The following is a 19,687-nucleotide window of genomic DNA, read 5'->3' as shown; positions in this document are numbered from 1 at the left end:
GGTATTCTGCAAGGCTTGTCAATATGTTATGTATCGCTTTTCTCTTTTCCGGCATTCCCAGGGCAAAAAACTAGAGAAATAGTTAAAACGAAAGGACTTGAAAAAACGAGATATCTTCCATTTAGGTGCAGTGAGTGCAGCAATATAATACTGAATGGATTTGTATGTCCTTTTTGTGTATGCTGGGTAGGTCCGTAGGATCAAACCTAGTTGTGAGCTGGACAAAACACTTGACAGAAAAAAGTCGTATCCTTTTGGAATAATGTGCTTCTAGTTGCCCCATCAAAGCTGGTTGGCAAACACTGGCAAATCCTGCCAACACTGAAAATTTGATGACAGCGGGACTATGCTGTGGGGAATTCTCTTTACACAGCATTTCCACTGTCGGCAGTACCGCTGACGTGAAAATCTGTGCCTAAACTCGGCCTTAGTCACATGACAGCGGTAAACATAATATAGAACAGCCTACCTGAGGTCCACCATGGCCATGACAGTCCCATAGTCCGACTCCTTGTCCGTCAATGTGGTCCAAACACAGGCCTGTCTGGACGTTCCGCAGCTGAGTGATGACAGGTATGGGGATTAATAAGTTAGCCTGGAATCCAGTCTTGTACGCTTCGAACTGTTACTAGTCTGAGTACTGGATTCCAGGCTAGGGTTAGTGCATTGTGCATATATCCAGTATATGAAAGCACACCCAAACCAAATTTCAGATCATTTGAGTGGAATACAAGTACACCTTAGCCACAAATGTAAAGTAATGTTAACCTGTCCTACCTCGCCCCAGGCCCTGTAGAAGCCACTTTCCACAGTCTGCTCCAGTCTGTCCGGGTACACATTCTCCAAGTACCACTGGAAACTCTTACAACCAAGACGCTTCCGTAAGGCCTGCCGCTCACTGATGTCTCCGTAGGAAATGTTCTGGAAATGTTCTAGAGATTAAGTTATGGGACGAGTAACCTTTGTTGTACATTTATGTCCTATCGGGCTGTATGTCTGTATATTGGAACTTTGTGTTGCAATCTTCAACAACAAGTAAGAGAACAAAATTGACATCGATGTCCATATGCTGGACTGCAACAACTTCATTTCCAAACCCTTTTAATATATTTCATATCATTCTGAGGGCTCCTTCCAATAAAATCACCTACCATAATATTCTCATGTGCTATATGTATAATATATATAAACGCTACACACCAATAGTTCAGTACCTTCAAGTAGGGTTTTCTTCCGTACAGGTATCGTTTGTACTGATCCATCCACACCTCGGCCGCGCGAACCTTGTTGACTTCTATGTCGATGTCCTTGGTGTCATCGGACCTGAAGCTCAGGTAGGGCTTGGCAGTTCTCTCAATGTGCCCCACATGGGAACACAGTACCGTCTCAATCCGACCTCCGCACTGCCATACCTAAATACATCGTCCCACGTTGAATAACCAAAACAATAATTATCTTGGTGGCTACTCCTACACAATAACCAAGGTCCCTCATCAACATACTAAAATACGCCAAAAACAGTAATTCAAACAACTATAGTAAGTATGGTTTTGGAAACGGTCAGACATTTCAGGTAGCATCCACTACATGTACCTTTCGTCAATGACACTGTTACCGTTCGTCAATGACACTGGACGACAGATAGTGGATGCTACTTGAAACGCCTGACCGTTTCCAAAACCATACCCAGTTGTTTGAATAGCTGTAACGTTTTTTGAATAACCATTTCCAAAATCATATCCAGTTTCTTGAGCATCTGTTTTGAGTGTATTTTATTACCTGGATGTCTAACCTTCACCGACATACTAAAATACGTTTTATTGGTACGTTATTTATTGCTGAATATTATTCATGTTGACATATGTTTGTATCTCTTAATAACCATGTTTCCTGGTTAGTACCGATACTGAATACTCGTGCCAATGTACATTACCTCTATTGCTCTTACCCTAAAAGACATTTCGACGTTTTCTCCGCCGTATATCTCCATGGCCGGATCGTAGGCTCCGATGTGTTGGAAGTAATCTTTGTAGATGGCGAAGAGCCCGCCTGCCATAACAGGGCATCTACAATGAGCGTGGGGAGGAAGAAAGAGCGTCAAATTCACATCTGTCACTCAAGGAGGCGATATTCTAATACGGTACCTAATAATATACATTTCGTCGTAAGAAACATGGAATTTCATCAGCTAACAAAGTACCTCTTTTGGGCTTTGATGCCGGAAACAGTTTCAGCATTTGATACGATATTTCAGTGTTTACAAGTTGTTGAATTTGACATGTGTGCATATAACCAATCAACAATATGGACAATGAGCAATAGACAATGAGGCAATTGCCTTAGTGGATCTATGGCTGATTTTCGTCTCGCCATTTCTTCTTTGTTGACGTTTATCCAGATGAAGGTGAGATCCCAGGAGAATCCACCGGCCAAGTAGTTCGGCTGTTCGTAAGCAAATGTTTTTGTGTCGATCTGGTCAATGACTGGACACGCCACAGTGCTGTTGTTGTCCCGTATACGTGCCAGCAAAGGCTCCAACCTGGAAAAAAATATATGTTTCATAGGTAGAGACTGTAATCTGGCAGAATCCCCGTATCTACCTCTACAGATCCTGATCGGCGATTCTGCTGGTTGAGTTCCCGTTCGGAAAATTTAATGATATTTGCCTAAAAGACAGTTGGAACTCTTATTTCGACTTATGTCAATTTAGATCAATGAATTGACTTGAAATTTACGATTTGTAAATAGGAGACCCTAACCCTAGCGCATTACCAGCATCCGGGTTGTCTTACCACCCAGGCGTGCACTCAATGTGCGAGTCCAGGAAGACGACAGCCGGACCCTGGGCCTGCTGCACCCCCTTCAGACGGGACCGGATCAAACCCTCCCGTTTGGTGTTCCTCAGGATCTTTACTTTGTCCCGCAGTTTGGTGTTGGTCGAGATGTGGGATTCGAGGGGAAACGCTAGGTCAGCTGGGGAGAAACGTGGACAAGACTGTTATTAAACCTCGCAAAACTCCAGGTCACTAGGAGTTTCCCTTTACTGTACAAATACCAAATGCCGGCCAAAGAAGATGCTGGACTTTCATCCGTAAATAGTTTCATCAGGTGTACACATACAATGGTACTAATAATGTGAGACACTAATTTTCCTCACGTTTGTCGCTGAAGTCGTCCACCAGGAGTATTTCCCTGATGAGGTGCGGAGGAGACTGGTTCATGACGCTGTGGACAGACCGGAGCACCACGGACAGAGCCTCGTTATAGAAGATCATCACAACCGACACCTGGGGCAGGTCGTCAGGGTAATCTTCTTGTAGGCACCTGCAGTACATGGTGACAATACTAATGTGTGTGTGTGTGTTTGTTGTTTGTGTGTGTGTGTGTGTGTGTGTGTGTGTGTGTGTGTGTGTGTGTGTGTGTGTGTTTGTGTGTGTGTGTGTGTGTGTGTGAGTGAGTTTGCGTGTACGTGCGTGTGTGTGAAATGTTTGATACCGCGGTGTCTCAGAGAAATGCATTTCCCAGACACAATCTAGAAGATGTTGACTGCCAATTGTCACTCTTGATACGACAACTGGCATACCCGTATAATTCGTAAAATATCTTGCCTCTAAAAGATACCCCATTTTGAAGATGAGAAATATAGAAGAGATGTAGGAGTACTAACAATGTGTCCCGTTGATCCGGAATCTTCCTGTCCAGGCTGATGACGTCGCTGACCAGGACGCTGTACCCGTACAGGTTGTGCAGCTGCTCCGCTGCCTGACGCGTGTCCTGCCCGTGGATGTACAGGGCTTTGCCGTTCTCTCCCGGACCGACGGGGACTGTCACCACGCGTGGGGGTGCTCTACTAGGGGGAGAAGAGAAACAGGAGTCAGTATGCGAGTTGTCCCAGTGTGACAGCTATGGCCGTGTGGACTTCAAAGTTCCTCCCGCATCAGGTGACGCATAGGGCGGCCCTGGGCCACACAGTGCAGTGCAATCACTCCAGCAGGGGGCTAGTCCACTGGTAGTGGTGTGTGTTCAACTCCCATAGTCTTTTCCAAGTCCTTTTATGGACCTTAATCTGGCCAACGTGATATTTTCTGCGCAAAAACCTGAAAGACGAACTTCTTCTTACAGTTTGAGTATAAGTCTGTGCATTATATTTTTTTATTACAAGGAGGTGAAGAACTCACATTTGATCCAACTGAAACATGCCATTGTCAGCGGCCTCCTGTTTCAGCCTCGTACTGACCCCCATCTTCATGTCAGCTTTTCTGTCGCGTAAAAAAGAGTCCTGGCGAGCAATCAGGGCTGCACTTCTATCCCTGTCTTCTTTCGCAAGGCCTTCTAGTCTGTTTAGTTTGGATAAAACTTTTTTTAAGACCAAACTGAGTTTATTTACTTCACTTTGAGAGGTTGTTCTATCCTCGTCCTGCTCTCTCGCCGGAAGTTGTCTGAACCCCGTGCTTGGGTTGTTTGTAGCTGAGGTAAGGCGGACAGTTACTGGGGTTTGCTCGTGTAATCCGAGGATTCTCAGCTCCATGAATGTTATCGCACACCATCCGAACACGGACAACAGGGCGGCCAGAATCCGGACCCTCCTGCTCAGCCGCATCTTCATGATTTATTATCTCCGCTCTTTTCTTCCTATGACATAAAACCAAATGGCAGTTAAGTGACGAATAATCTTTCAAAGAATTCTTTTTCTATCGCTATATATTAATATAGTGAAAAAGCTCCCTTTCATTAAGGCTGAGCATAAATGAATGGATTGATTGATTGATTAGTTTTTGTTGCTCTGACATTCAATAAAAAACGTTCTGTTTATAAACTTATATGGAGGGTTTCCTGCAGAAGAGAAGTTATGAATATGATTCTTTTTTTTTATTTCTTTGACATTTCTAATTTCCATCATTCATATGAATGTTCAGATTTACAACTATTCTCTAGATTGAAGGAGATCAGAGTGACTAGTCGAAAGCTCTAGCTGAGAACAACGCTTGTGTAGGAACAGAATCGAAGCTATAACTCTAAACATCTCTTCTGAGGGAGAAGTTTTGCTTGTATACTTAGCTAAGTTTGACGAAATCTGTAGTGAAAGACATGTCTCGAAAATTTACTGACCCACGTGGCACTGAGGAGAGGGACATAGAACGCAACTTTTTCCTACACTCCTCTTGTAAATCCGTTCACAGGGATATCAATACATGTACTTTATAGACAGGCAGTAATGTTTATGCTTGTCAGTGTTGCAGAGTGTATATTTACTGTGGTAAAGTGTATATTAATGTCTGGTGGAGTGTATATTTACTGTGATGAAATGTATATTTACGTCTGGTGCCCGCATTATATTGTCTTGTTGCATTGTATTGTCTTGTTGCAATTCCAATCAAGAAAAAAAGACAGACAGACAGACAGACGTATGTAAAGATCCTTAACTTTTGGGTAGAATAAAGCATGATTTTTTTTCAGATTTCAAGGATGTAGATTCATATATTACCTGGTATGTAGGCATATTTAAAACGTTATTTGGCGTAGTGACGTCATTACTGTAAGTGTATATTTCCAAATTTTACAACATGGAGAATTTCTTTAAATGGCTTGATCAGTCACTCTGCTGTGATAACGCCAATTGATTAAATTATTGGCACAGAAGCAAACAAGGCACGAAAACTAGTATTTAAGCACGCTTTAAATTGACGTAAAGGGGAAGTCTCTTCCTCCTTTCCGCAACTTTACGACCCCTATACGTGCACGTGAAGATTGCCTTCATGTTGCATTTCCGCTTCTGCACTCTCAGAAGGGTCTGCTGCAACATTGTATCATCTTGAAATCTCTGTATTTTGTATCTGTATAAACATTGTGACAAAATTATACAATTTTGAGTCCTGAGCAAAAGCGCAAAAATGCCACTCCCCCCCCACTTTCACGGCGCCTTTCCGCGACAAGGGACGGCCTGTGCCGTTTTTAAATACTGTATGATACTTGAAAAGTGGCAGAAAAATATACTGAAAACATATACAAAACGTACTAGTATCTTAAAAACCTTGTCCCGTTGGCATTTCAGACAATTTTTAAGTAGGACCCTGACACAGTAGGAAGATTCTACTCTGAATAATTGACTGTCTTCGAGGATTGTCATCACCAATCAGCTGTCAGATAAGAATTGCGTGTCTGGAGACACCGAACCAAGCTGACTTATTATCGAACTATGAGCCTAAAAGGTTAACTATGTTGGTCTTGTCGACCGGGATGGCATAGCAGTAGTTTGCAAGTGATTAGTGTTCTGCCATGAATAGAACGACACATTTACACAAGGTATTCTGGGCCGGCTAGCAGCAATACATATGGTGACTAGTAAAGAATGTGACTTACAAGAGATACCTTCACCGCCGTAGTTAAACTTTAGAAATGCTCAGACTCTTGGCTGGATCTTGGTTGATTTTCTGCAGTATGGAAATATTCAAGCACTAGAGTTTCCTCCCTCTGAATGTATCGACTCGGAAACCGACTCATATCTCTACTTTGTATGTTGTTGCTGTCATGTTGCATATCCTATCTGACACATTAATACAAATACATAACAATACACCGTCATCAAATTGTATAAACATGTCACAGGCTGTCAAAGCTGTGTAAACAGAACTTTAAATGGGCAATCAGAGACATTTCATTTTCCATCATATTTTGTTGTTCCTAGCTCGAAATACCACTTAATTGTTTCAACAGGTCAGACAAAAATGTAAATTTCTGGGCTCCTGTTCCCTCATATCAACACCAGATGACGTGAAATTCGTGTACCTTGGACATATGATATATATGCCCATAGATATCAATTAACAGATTTGGCATACACAACTTCAAAATGATTAGTTTTGGGACTTTTTCACTATTCTAGACAAAATCTACAAAATCACCTATTAAAGATCAAATGACACATGCCCACAGGCTTTTACAATAACTCGGGAAGGCTTAGATGGATTGTCTTTATATAAATTGTTAGTCTGGAGGTCTTGATGAGAACTCGAATGAACATGCTGGGGTCACAAAGTTTTGTCTGGTAGATAGCTTTTGGGCTCAGAAAGCAGTGACGCGGGAGGTTGGACACAGTCTTGTAATATCTCCGTCTGGCACAGACTCCAACCAACTTCTTGGGCCTAACTTCATGGGTCTAACCTTTTGTGGTCTGTCACGGTTAGGGAATTCTCCCACCCATATGCTGTAATTCAACTGTAGGAACACACCAGTAAACAAATGCAACCACTCAAACACACAAACAAACGCAAACACACGCACAACAAAAGCAAAGACTACCATCGATTATGTTTCTTAACGTTTATCTTTAAAGTTTAATAATTGGACAGATGACTGCATTTACATGTAGCAGTATTTCCTTCACCAATATGCAACTGCATGCTAGCTTTCCTAAAAATTCTTCATTCTAAATAGGTAATGCTGTAAAATCTATCCTAGTATTTTACAATGAATGGCAGAGAGGCACATGTAACAGAAAATCAGACAACAATAGTGCAACAATTATGAGACCATCAAAGAAGAAAAACAGCTGATTTAATTTGGAGTGATAAATGTTAACCTTACCTTATGTTAAGATGCTGCATTGTCCATTAGGTATATGTTAAATGTATGTACTGAATATAATTTTCATAATAATTTTTCTCTTGCTCCTAAATCTTCGACATAATATAGACAATAGAACACCAGAAAACTAACACTATATATACTAGGAACAATAGATAAAGTCATAGCATATAGGACCAACAATAAATTTCCAACGGCACATTTGGAATAAATCAACTCAAAGAATCAATATCTCTTCAATAAATGCAATCATGATAATTGCGTTTCGGACTAGTGTCACCATAGAATCAACCATTTAAAGCTTTAATAAAGTGAGTTACATTCATTTTATACGTCATGTTTGGAAGATGCAAAAGAGGTAATCATTGAATATATATGTATATATTCGACTACGACGTCTTACCTAAATGTCTGCATCCATTTTAACAATGTTAGTTACAAAGACTGACCGCACAGTTTTTGTAAAAGCAAATAAAATTGCGAAACTGTAAATTGTATTCCGTACAACCCATCAACAATGACACATACATGAATATATACACAATTTCAAAACATTGGCCTCTAGTCCCTAAAACGTCTGCCCCTAGTCCCCTATAACCCTGTCTGAGGAGCAGGATAACCAGGAGTGGGACACGGCGCGAGGGTTGCACTTCTCCTGCATGTTCGTGTCCTCGTCGAACTTCCAGTACAGGTCCCTCTTCAGGAAGTAAGTCCGTCCGTTCAGCCACTGGAAGGCCGCATCGATGCGCTTAGGGATGCCGGGCCAGACGGTGTAGATGGGCCGGGGGTAGCCGGGCACGTTCTTCCTGGTCAGCTCGTCGAAGGCGTACACGCGGGAGCCCTTCAGGACGTACACGCGGTAGTCCACGCTCCGCACCAGGGCGGCGTCCGGCGACTTTGGCATGCCGGCGCGCGCGGCCGAGATGGGGAAGCCAGGATCGAGTCTCGTCCGGTAGAACCGGAAGATTTTGTCGCCTGTGGTGAGACAAAACATTGATGGATCTATGAAAAATGGGGGCAGTTCACGCCTCTACACCCTTTTCATCAATATGTATCAACGGCAATCGCTAAGCGACCGACCAATGGTTTCAAAACTGAAATATAATGCAAGATGTAAAGGTATGATCATAAAAGGCATGTTCTTTCTTCTTTGGTCGCTCAGCGGTGGGGTGTATTACTATACTGTTCTGTGCCGTATATGTGCCATGGAAAACAAAACATGCTTTGCCTTCTAGCTCTGATTAATACGAAAATCCATCATACATTCGCGGGCAGCTGCAGATTCTGTATCAAAAGTGGGTCTGTACTGTACTGGCCAAAAGAATTCGAAGAGAGAAACCTTTGAAGAAATAAGTCCGATGCGTCGCCCTCGATGTCGCCGCGGCATCGACTTTCCCCGGACCGAGCTCTTTCCACCGCCTGTTGATCTTCTGCGGTCTCCCCTGGATCCCCACGTCCGTTATCCGCCAGAAGAAACTCTTCCTGAAGGCGTAGGTGAACCTGTCTACACCTGTAGGGTGAGTTAGGAGGTTCAGATAGACTCAGAGTATACACTGGGACAATTTACACCTCATACATCAAACGATTAGTTACAAGAAAACAATGGATACCTATATGTCACTCTATTTGAATAATCTGTTAGTAACGTGTACCGCACACGTACTTATGCATTACAAACAAATTATTCAAATCATCTAGTACCCCTCAATGACGTTATGTGATGTTTCACGAGTGACATATAGGTATCCACGGTGTACCTTTAAACATTATCACCAGCATGTATAGCAAACAATGTCATTATGATATCGTAGGCCCGAACCCCGCCTTGGACACTATGCTACTGGAAGAGACTGTAGTTAGGCCAACCTCTAGGATGGGACGTTGAGCCGGAGGTCCCGTATTCGTGAAAAATCGTTTTTCAAGCACCCACGACTTACCCAGCATAATTGCGTCATATTCGTTCTTGCAGATGGTATACGGTCTCTTAAAGTAGCGGTCGTAACGGCCTATGTCCATCTTAGTGCCCACCACGTGATTCGACCACCAGGAAATCTTCGGACAGTCACCTGGGATGGAAGAAAGAAAGGCAAGGTTGTGGCTGTCGAAACACAGGCATACACACAAACGCGCACACTCACACGCACGCACACACACGCACTCATACGCGCGCGCACGCACAGATACGGATTATACGGGTAATGCAACAGTGCACACCTAAAACATGCAGTACAAAATAGTACATAGTAATGTAGTCCATGTACATGTACATGTACATATATCTGTCTCAATACACCGTGAATAGCATGAGACACACCGTACACAGCCAGCGCCCCTCTCTCGTCGTCAGAAGGCAGCCGGTACAAGTCCCCGTTCTGCGCGATATCCTGGTAGGACCTTCTCATCAGGGCACCGAACAGCTGGGAATGACCCAGACCCAGACTGTGTCCGACCTGTAGGGGGTGTAGTAACATCTAACTAGTGCAAAGAGTCTTTGGAAGGACAATAGAACCGCTTCAATGTACAATGAATGATACATAACAGCGCCGGCACATTCGTCGTAGACCTTCGTGCGATTTTGATGTCGTAGGATTTTTAAGCTGGCTGTGACAGAACAACAAGGATCTATGACAAACTTCGTTACAACACGGTTGAATTCTGGACACGTGCATGACTGTTCCAAGTTCAGTTTGCGATAGTACACATTGAAATGCCATTGCCACGGTCTTGAAAAACAAATACAGATGTCAAGCGTGTAGAATAATAATACACAAACGTTTCCTTTTCGTCGTGTTATCAGAATGAAAGGATTAGAATACAATCCGTTTAAACTTGAGACAGGTCGCCCTTACATACCTCGTGTGCTGTTATCAGGAACAGGTCTTTCTTGGAGGAGGCATAGCGAGAATCAGTGGTCCACGGCTCGTCTGCGTCATAGTGGACATCGCCGTTCTCAGGAAAGAAGGCATGTGCGAATATACCTCCTGCACAGGGGAATGACACTGTATCTGTAAATTTGTCAGTTGTAACATTCGTATCCGTAATTGGTTTAATGTTAGTGTGAAAATCTATGTTGTCTGTTTTTTTACAACGTAAACTTATAGAATTAGTTGTATATATAGCAGGACTGCAGTTACCCTGTGGATAACTTGACAGAGCTGATGACGGACTTCTATATCATTTCTGCTACTAGCTATATATACTATTGATTTAAACTGCCATACGGATTTTCTTAAATGTACACCGTGTCATGATCTATATAAAGAGGCTAATTGTAATTTCCAAAGAAAACCTGGGGCTATTTTGAAAGTGATTCCTCTCATACTATAAAAATCATACTATATACTTGATTATGTAATCTGTTGTACTGTTCTTGTTTTTTTTTTGTGTGGGAACATGTAAAGGCAAGTATGGAACTGTTTTGCCCTCTCTTGAGCGTCGTGACAAACTCATATAAACAAATAACAAACAAGCAAACAAACAAATAAACAGAATATTTTGTCCTATTTAGTCCTTACCCAGCCCGTCGAAAGGATGTCCGTCGTTGTGGTCCCCGCGGTGGAACTCGAACATGATGTCGGCGTCCCCGTTGACGACCTCCCGGAAGGTGAGCGGAGTGACGTCTGTCCACAGCTTGAGGGACCGCAGGATGACCCGCCTCAGCTCCTTCTCAGAGATGTACCTGGGTCTGTTCACGATCCGGAACGTCAGGTCCGTCCGCTTCCATTTGGACCCTAGAGAGAAGAAGAAAACTTGGACGGTACAAACTTATGCATTCTCTTCGCATTGAAGAGAAGGAATAATACTCCTGATGATAAGCGCACATTCCTGTGGATGTCGTTGAATGTTCAACCCTGGAGAACATAGAAAGACACACATGTGCACGTTTTGACATTTGTCCGAAATTGATGCCTTTTTCATCAGTTAATTTCTGACATTTTGATATCCTGAGCTATTGCTCACAGAAATTAAACTGCACCAGAGGCACAAAGGGAAAAGGTGCCTTAGTCTGGTTACCAAACTGTTATGGCTCCCGAGTCCTACAGCCTTTGCGGAGAGGCTGTAGGACTCGGGAGCTATAATAGGTTTGGTAACCAGACTACATGTTGTAGCTCTCCCTAGTTTTTACATCACAGGACTAACAAATAAAAAGCATACCTGACATGGAACTTTCGGCCGTCTCTTACGGCCTTCGTCAAGGAGTAAAGGGGGATCAGTTCATTTGTTGCAACGTCAAATGCGTTGGCCTATTATAGTCGTACATAGGACTAATGTTGGCATTATACTAATATATGCCACCCGTACCCATTTTAATTCCGGACTTCTGTATCATTTTACCGTAGCCCTACTCACCACAGGATAAAAACAACCAATTGTGAAAGCTTCCTCGTTTTCATAAGTATATAGCAACTCCAACTATTCTTATTTCATATACTGGAATTGCGACCTCATATTGATGCAATTCCCGTTTTGTAGTTGTACTTTCTTTAGTTGGCCATGGTTTCCGTCAACTGTAACGTGCAATCAAACTTGCCTAAATGTTTTATCATTCGCCAATAACTTCGTTGTTTTGCCTATTATGTTCAGAATAAGATGTGTAATACCTACTAATGCGTATCTTTTCCTTCTGGCGGCGTCGTCCCCGGTCAGAGGCGGCGTGAAGTCGGCCTCGTTGTCGACGCCGCAGTGGTCCGTGAGCCGCTCGTAGTACGCCATGGCCGGGTCCTGCCGCTTACTCCGGGGGTGCTCGCTAAGGGCAGGGGCAGGAGTTGTCCCGTAAATATATCAGCTAGGCTTTTTTGAATGGAGTCAACAACATTTTTGTCGACTACCGATGGACATATTATTACATACTTAAGGGAAGGATTAAAACTGATACACACAACTTACGATAGAAGCATAAAACCAAACTTTTAGACGGCATCCGCCATATATAACGCCTTTTATGAAGTCGAATTGAACTGAAATATACGGTGTTTTGTCCATATGTCCGTGATCATAACCTTTTAAGAACAGCAGAATGCAATTTTCAGCATGGCTAGTATGGCCTGTGTCACCATGACAAGATAGCTAATGGATCGAAGCCGGATCAAATTGCAAAGCGAATCAATTCGACTCGATTCGGACAAAAATTTTAACCTAGTGGGAATGGGACCTAAAATTATTTGCACAGGTGTCTAATGTGAACATTTGTCTATTTCGAACAGGTGCCTGATTTGAAGAGGTACTTACGTCGTGCGCTGAGTCTCATTCCAGTCCGGACCGTCGATGATCGCTATATTCGACTGGGAAGGACAAAGTACAGGGTTACTGTGAGTAACATTTTACACATTCTATCACCATTCACTACAGCCATAAATAGTGAGCTCTGAGGGAAATGAGTTGACTTCTCTGAGATGAATTTTGTTCGACATATGTACGACTATGCCGCCGATGCCCTCATTTTGCGATCGCTCGACGATCGAGACGTTGCTAGTCCACATATTGTACTACTAAGTATCTAGCTCGACACACTATCACGGTTGATTGTTTAGCTTCCAAAAAACCATGAAAATGCGTGTACATGCAATTTATCTTACCCTCCCCCACGAGAAGGCTACCGATCGTTAAGTAAAGCCACAGATTCAAGCTGATAGACAACTTAAGGAGCACGCTGTTTTTGTATTGACCTTGAACCTGGTTTATACGTAGCCTCTCTGGTGTGACGCATCTTCACCTAACGCCAGATTGAGAAACCCCGATTTAGCACGGAGCATCCTCACACCCTGTCAGCCCGGAAGGAAACGGTTTGTAAATCGGAAACGTTGAAGGTCTGTTTGGAATGTTTGCCGTCCTCAAAATACATTTTAAGTATTCAGAGACCCACAAAAGTAATGTTAACGATGTGTTGTTCGGTGTGATTCGTTTATACTCGTCTAATGCAGTGTTCTGTGATTTTAAACCGCAATACTTTGTTGTAAACGCCATGAATCTACAGTAGAACGATCCCATAGCCCAGTAGGCCTCAGTCAAAGCGTTGGAATGCAAAATAAAAATATTGGTCTAACTTCTAATTGCAATATTCTTATTGGTTGAACGGCTAATTGTGATGGACGGTCAGGATCGGTCTTTTCAAAAGATTATCCAACGTCATCATAATTACGTTATCAATACCATTGGGTGTAAATATTTCGTATAAAGAGAGTAAACTGCAAATAATACCTTTGAGTTGAGTGTAGTGTTTTGGTAAAGTTTATTTTCATTGCCAAAACTTCAATCCTTGCCAAATAAATTTGCCCACAACAAGAACATCTGTTACGACTTCCTGTGTCGTCCAGGGGCAAAGACGTACTGTGTCAGAATTAAGACAAATCGGATTTAGTTTGTACCGCCCGCTGGCCCCAAGGCCGGACCCTGGATTCCCAAGTACGTAAGGTCACTCCGCCAGCCGCGATCCAGACGACGGGACGGTGTTTTCTTCATTAGTGTCAGAGCTGCTCACTTACACCAACTTATTAGAACTTCCTGGACTGATTCTTGGAGCCCACACGTGGTGGAGAGGCTCTCCGGTTTCTAAGAGAGTGTTCTTACATTGTGCCCTGCCCTGACAACCCTGTAATATAGCGTTACAGGATCAAGGCAGGGGAGGTTTGGGTACAGTAGAGGTGTGTCACCGGTTGTGGTTGGATCTCTGACCGAGAAAATCACGTAACTTAGATGGCTTAGATACATACATTTGTCAAGAGTGATGTACGTGTACACCTAGGATAAGCTTAAATGTTTGCGTGTACACCTAGGAGATGCTTTGAGTGACGTAGTGTAAGATATAAAATTGGCTTTTAGGGAGTTACCATTGCAACTCTTATCAAGCGGACACTCATCGTGACTCTCCCCAAATCCTAAAACATCTGCCCGTATTTGGCAAATACCTCCTCCCATTCCTATCACTTTCTATCATTCAAGTGTGAAATATTCGTAATACTTGTCCGAACAAGCCCAGATTTTAACCCCCGTCTTACCTCCATTTATATCAGTCTTCCTGATCATAGGTCGACTGGTTTTACATGGGAACAGTTGCAGTTTACAACTTCACAATGTCTGTCTTACTTGCCATGTCAATTGCGCTACGACCGTATGACGACTAATGTGACATTTTTTGTATGCTGTGTGTGTTTTCTTGGCTTTTAAATCATACTTTTACATCTTGCATCACATTCCAATTTGGTATGGCCGCACGGTTGCAATTCGATCGTCGGCCTAGTGGAAACTGAAGGCCTCATTGGTGTCACCAGCATGTGAATCTACCTGTCCATCAGAAAAGTCATCACCATCCTCTGAAACGTCTGCGCCTGACAGTAAGGTAAACCGGGATGTTGTGCCAGGATCAGCACATGACATGAACACGACACTTGATTGAAGGGTGCAATTAGCAAACACTGTTTCGCCAACACCATCACGGAGAGATTTAAGACAGAACCGTGACGTGCTTTGTAGACACGTTCTTTCCATTCCAACAGCGAGTATTCCTCAATGTTGTTATTTGAAATACGACATCACGATTTCCGTTCAATAATCAGAAACAGTCACAACTCTACGGGATCTCTTTGCTTCTGATCTGAACTTCAAAAAGCCCGAAATTCAATTACTTCTCAATCGGCCCGGTTCAAATTCTTTTTTTAAGTTTTTCTTCCAGTTATTCAATCCACTCAAAAAAAATAAACAGCTAAAGGTTAAAAGCTGCGAGAGGGCCAAAATCTAATGGTGAATCTTCCTCAGGCCCTGGTCCAATTACTATAAACAAGGTTTTAAAAGACTTGCGACAATGCATTTATAGCTTACATATCTTGTCCACAAACGGACGCTGGCAGGATATTTTGTTTTCCGGAGGCTTTAGCGACTGAAGGTTTTTTCATCAATCATTTCCGACGTCCAGAAGGAACGTCTCATGCCAGTGCGACTTGGCAAACGAGGCTATGTAATTAAGCGTAGAAGTGTTGAAAGGAAAATCAACGCTGTAACAAAAGTACGAAGTACTTCACAGTAATGGCAACTTGTCAAGGGACTCGACCTTCAAGGCAATACGGTAATAGAGAAGTTGATTCAGCTGCGGAAGGATGGAAGACTGCGAGGCAACAGAATAACAAACTCCGTTAAGGACCCAATGCAATATCAAGCTGGCTAAACTGGATTTTCAAAGTTAATTTTCTGGTCATCCTTTTAATGTAGTATGTTGAATTGTTTGTTTGTTTGTTTGTTTGTTTATTCGATCTCCATTAGATTTACATGAAATCTATTCTTCCTGGAGTCGCAAAATTACAATGAAACAAATGTACAGAACAGAACAAAACAAATGTACATGAAAGTAAAACCACCATAACAAAAGGTGTGAGACTTAATCAAAAAAAATAACATAACGCACACAACATTAACTGAAAGTTGAATCAATCCTATCTCATAGCATACTTATATCTGACAGGCAAAAATTCGATGTCACTGACGGAAAACGGTTGCTCGTTTTGTATCGTAGGCTGGTTCTACATATTCATGGGTGGTACCCAAAAATGAACAGACGCCTCACATAGCCTGATAGTTTGGAGCTATATTTCAAAAGCTTGAAGATTGACATGCATTTACTCAAGAAACAGGTATTCATCAATATGACGAGAGGAGGAAGCAGAGATAACATCTGGTATCACTCTCAGTTTGATCTGAGTAAAGAATTTGGAAGATGAACAAAATAAATCTCCACAGCCTACTAGATGGTGTGATCCTCACCGATACATTGTCAACTTGAACGGTTTCCAGGCCCTATACTCGCCACCCTAAGAAATATTTCTTAGGGTAGCGAGTATGGGAGCCCCGGCATACAAATAGGATGGTACCCAGGCTACCTGAAACTGACATCTGAGAGGCATAACATTCGTTGTCACTGACACAAAACGGTTGCTTGTTTTGTATCGTAGACTGTTTCTATGGGTGGTACCCAAAAATAAAGAGACGCCTCACATCTGAGCCTCACAACTTGAACGGTTTCCAGGGTCTGAACCTGCGGGGCTGGAAGCGTTCCAACAGCCGTCTATCTGGCGCTAATGTCAGTGTCAACGCACGCTCATACCGAGCACCGCGGGGCAGGTGAATTGGAAACGTCCGGGGCCTTCTGAGACAAAATAAAACGAAACCCTTACACAAAGCGCTGCAAAAAACAGTGTGATATTACGTCTCAGTTACCTGCATGTAGCCAGACTGCTGTGAGGCCTCGAGACACAGGCTAGGTATAATTAGTGAACACAAGTATCTTAGAGAATCTTCGACACTCGTATTTCCATCAGTTTGGACTTTTACCAAGCAACACTTGCGGTCGAGGAAAGACAAAAAAAGAGTGTTTCCTGTCGCTGTCTTTTTGGGATCCATTGATCTAGATATTGTTCGGGGTCCACAGTTTCTTATAATTATTTCTTAATAGTATTTCGCTCATGGTATTAGTTCATGGTGGCAGAAACATGCTAGTACGCTTCACTTTATGTCCCAGACCTCTGAGTTCATCCATGACAGATCCAACCAGACAGTGTCTATGGGCGTATATGTCACACGTGTGACCGACCGAACAGCTAGGTTCAAAACCATCGGGAGAACGAATCCTTCAAGCCTTTCAAAGGTACAAAACCAAAAACAGACCGAGGTGTCTCTAACATTAAACCCTTGCAGCTTCGCCGATTTATGACTTAACTTAATTTTGCATCTGGTGGGTGTTAGAAACAAATGGAAAATGTCACTGGCGCGACCTTTACTGTAGTAACTCTCCCGGAACGTTCTGAAGCCTCCTGTGCTTCACGGGTGGTTAGGTGTTGTGGAGTCGTACTTCAAGTTGCATGCGACTGCTTTTCCCAGGAGATAATCTAATACACCTGAAGGCAGGGACGACGAAAGACATTTTCACTAAGGTGTCTTTCAAATTAGCAAAGCTTTGCAACTGCGACATCGTCGCAAATTTCAGTCTTTGCAAAAAGCACTGGATCAACAAATTGGCATTGTCTGTGGCAGAAATGAGTTCCGGATCCTATGCATTCGTTGAATTCGAAGTCATCCTTAGGGATATGTTGTGTAATTTCAGTACTTATGGAAAGGCGTTGACGTTTATACACATTTAGGGGCTGACTCCCAAAGTCATTCTGTGCCAACATGTCTACAGGCGAATCTGTGCCAACATGTCTACTCTACTAGATCTGCTACATACGGACGGCATGGCTGATTGCTTTGAATCAGTGCCAAGCACCAAAGCCTCCTCTCCACTGGAGCAACGTTAACTGTTCAGCGACCAAAATTGGATTTGTGTGACCCTTGATGTTATAATTATGCGATGCGCAGTATGCAAAAGTATGATTTGAAAGACAAGTAAACACATAAGAAAACGTAAAAAAAATCGTCCTTTATATCCGTGAAATTCGTTGTGCATTCTGTCGGAAAGGGTGTGGAAACGTACAGGTTGTTGTTTTACATTTGTTGATATACCATATACTGAGATAGCGTTTCTTTGGAAACTGAACTTGAGTTAAGATTCAAAATACTAGTATTCAAGCAAGCTACTCATCGAACTAAGAATAGATCTGGTAAGAATATCACGTGGTAAAAGTTACCTAGCAGCAGTTCAAGTCTTCAAGACCATGTACGTAGCGAATCGTGGATTTAGAAAGAAACATCTACGCCATCTAATGAGAATCCTCAATCTTATACATGTATGTAGGCTAACAACATCATGATCTTCATTTAGTAGGCACTGTTTTGTTAGGTGAAAATGTTTGTTGACGAGGATTCTGTCCCAGATGTAGATAGATGTTTTCAGTGACTATGTGGTGACGTATGTATTACTTGTCTCTCATTTCAGCCTTTTTGGCGCCACAGATACCCATGGTACATGTCAGAAGTAGTGGAGATGAAATTATACCTTTTACCGGAGGGTGTGAAATGAAGCCTTCATGGACATCTCAAATCATAGACTTTGGAGTCTCTAGTCTCCTCTAGTTTCCTTACCACATTGTCGAGGACTGGCTGCTGAACAAATTTACACACATGTGTGGCCGCTACTGTGCCAGATGCCGTCCACTGGGCCTGATGTACTGTACGTTGCGTTATTTTTGTGCCCAACGAAAGATCAAGTGGACAAGTGATCCGTTATAAGCAGGAACGAATGAATCGTCATTCGCCACAACGTGCAACAGCATTCAAAACCCGGTCTGCTCTAATTTCTCTGACAATAAAACAATCATCAACTTTCTTGTTTTGCGATAAAGTCGATCATTATTCCTTAAAATTAATGATTTTTTGTATCATAAAGGTCATAGTCACAGACTAAACGTGTGATACAGCTGTCGTGAAAATTGTCCAATGGCTTGAACAATGTAACGGTCTTGCGGTCGTTGACCCAGGAATAAATGTTGAGAAGACTCTTTTCTAACGGTGACACCACCTTGTAGCAATAGTGCCGGACAAGTAGCCCCCGGACCGGCATGTTTATGTGATCAGCGGCACTAAAACTTGTCCGAAGGGGTTTGAGAGCTGTGGCTGTAAGACGAGCTCCGTAATTAGGCGTACGGAAATGGGTGTACAGTCTGGTGCGTGGGGAGGGCTACTCCAGTCAGTGTGCCAGATCTGCGGAACTCGTTGTCCTTCGTGACTTGTCGACTGTTTATCACTGTACTAAATGAGTCTGGACAAGCTTCATAAAAGTTTATATGTCTGTTCATTGGCCCTAATTTTTTTTAAGTTTCTTTTATCGTTTCTTTCGACCAGAAAGCTGACATGCGACAAGAAAATAATCGTTCTGGAATCAAAGAGCATAGTAAGAAAATTAACAAAAAAAAGTTACCGACAATCGGAAAGAAAAATACTTTCTTCACGATTCTTTGTTTTTCTGACCTTTCTTTATAGTTATTGTAACATACTAGATCTCATTTCAAAGCGCTTATCTTTCACTACAAACAGACGTGATGACAAAACGTAAGGATCATTTGGAAAGGTCAGTCTGGCATGAGTTGGGACGAGCTCACAGACAGAACTGATTCTTCGTGCCTGACGACATCTGTGCCGGATTTCCCCTCCAGACTAGCCTCCTTTTCAGGCGTTCCCGGAT

At 42.7% G+C, this 19,687-nt stretch overlaps 3 protein-coding genes across 3 annotated transcripts in view; all 3 read right to left on the bottom strand.

Moving 5' to 3' along the window:
• Positions 1–282: 282 nt before the first annotated feature.
• On the bottom strand, positions 283–4,243 carry LOC109470912 (polypeptide N-acetylgalactosaminyltransferase 1-like). Its single transcript, XM_019770010.1, has 10 exons — positions 4,179–4,243; positions 3,668–3,850; positions 3,158–3,324; positions 2,793–2,973; positions 2,339–2,539; positions 1,949–2,066; positions 1,215–1,412; positions 778–921; positions 470–559; positions 283–288 (listed from the first exon to the last, which is right to left on the bottom strand). Exons 1-10 carry the CDS (start codon positions 4,241–4,243, stop codon positions 283–285), a joined length of 1,353 nt encoding a protein of 450 aa, XP_019625569.1.
• Positions 4,244–7,924: 3,681 nt separating this feature from the next.
• Positions 7,925–8,578, bottom strand: LOC109470911 (matrix metalloproteinase-19-like). Its single transcript, XM_019770009.1, has one exon. It carries the CDS (start codon positions 8,576–8,578, stop codon positions 8,168–8,170), a length of 411 nt encoding a protein of 136 aa, XP_019625568.1. The 3' UTR covers positions 7,925–8,167.
• Positions 8,579–8,873: 295 nt separating this feature from the next.
• The window catches only part of LOC109470909 (stromelysin-3-like), a 13,911-nt gene continuing 3,097 nt past the window's right edge, over positions 8,874–19,687 (bottom strand). Inside the window, exons 2-8 of the mRNA XM_019770008.1 lie at positions 12,814–12,866; positions 12,186–12,331; positions 11,100–11,315; positions 10,438–10,565; positions 9,899–10,034; positions 9,522–9,650; positions 8,874–9,094 (exon numbers count right to left, since the gene is read on the bottom strand). Of these exons, the coding sequence (XP_019625567.1) occupies positions 8,874–9,094; positions 9,522–9,650; positions 9,899–10,034; positions 10,438–10,565; positions 11,100–11,315; positions 12,186–12,331; positions 12,814–12,866 (1,029 nt within the window). The remainder of the gene's footprint in view (positions 9,095–9,521; positions 9,651–9,898; positions 10,035–10,437; positions 10,566–11,099; positions 11,316–12,185; positions 12,332–12,813; positions 12,867–19,687) is intronic.

The sequence above is a fragment of the Branchiostoma belcheri genome, unplaced genomic scaffold (assembly GCF_001625305.1).
Source record: "Branchiostoma belcheri isolate BF01 breed outbred unplaced genomic scaffold, Haploidv18h27 scaffold24, whole genome shotgun sequence".
In the NCBI taxonomy this organism is placed as follows: Eukaryota; Metazoa; Chordata; class Leptocardii; order Amphioxiformes; family Branchiostomatidae; genus Branchiostoma; species Branchiostoma belcheri.
The sequence above is the reverse complement of the archived record's forward strand: the minus strand, read 5'-3'. Positions and strand labels throughout refer to the sequence as shown.

What these genes read in the sequence shown, in the direction of transcription:
- LOC109470912 (XM_019770010.1), bottom strand. Translation starts at nt 4,243, where the DNA reads ATGGGGGTCAGTACGAGGCTGAAACAGGAGGCCGCTGACAATGGCATG. An exon ending in GGACGACTTCAGCGACAAAC is followed by an intron (nt 2,974 to 3,157) that starts GTGAGGAAAATT and finishes GTTTCTCCCCAG; the next exon opens with CTGACCTAGCGTTTCCCCTC. An exon ending in ACGTCGAAATGTCTTTTAGG is followed by an intron (nt 1,413 to 1,948) that starts GTAAGAGCAATA and finishes CGATGTATTTAG; the next exon opens with GTATGGCAGTGCGGAGGTCG.
- LOC109470911 (XM_019770009.1), bottom strand. Translation starts at nt 8,578, where the DNA reads ATGTTTTGTCTCACCACAGGCGACAAAATCTTCCGGTTCTACCGGACG.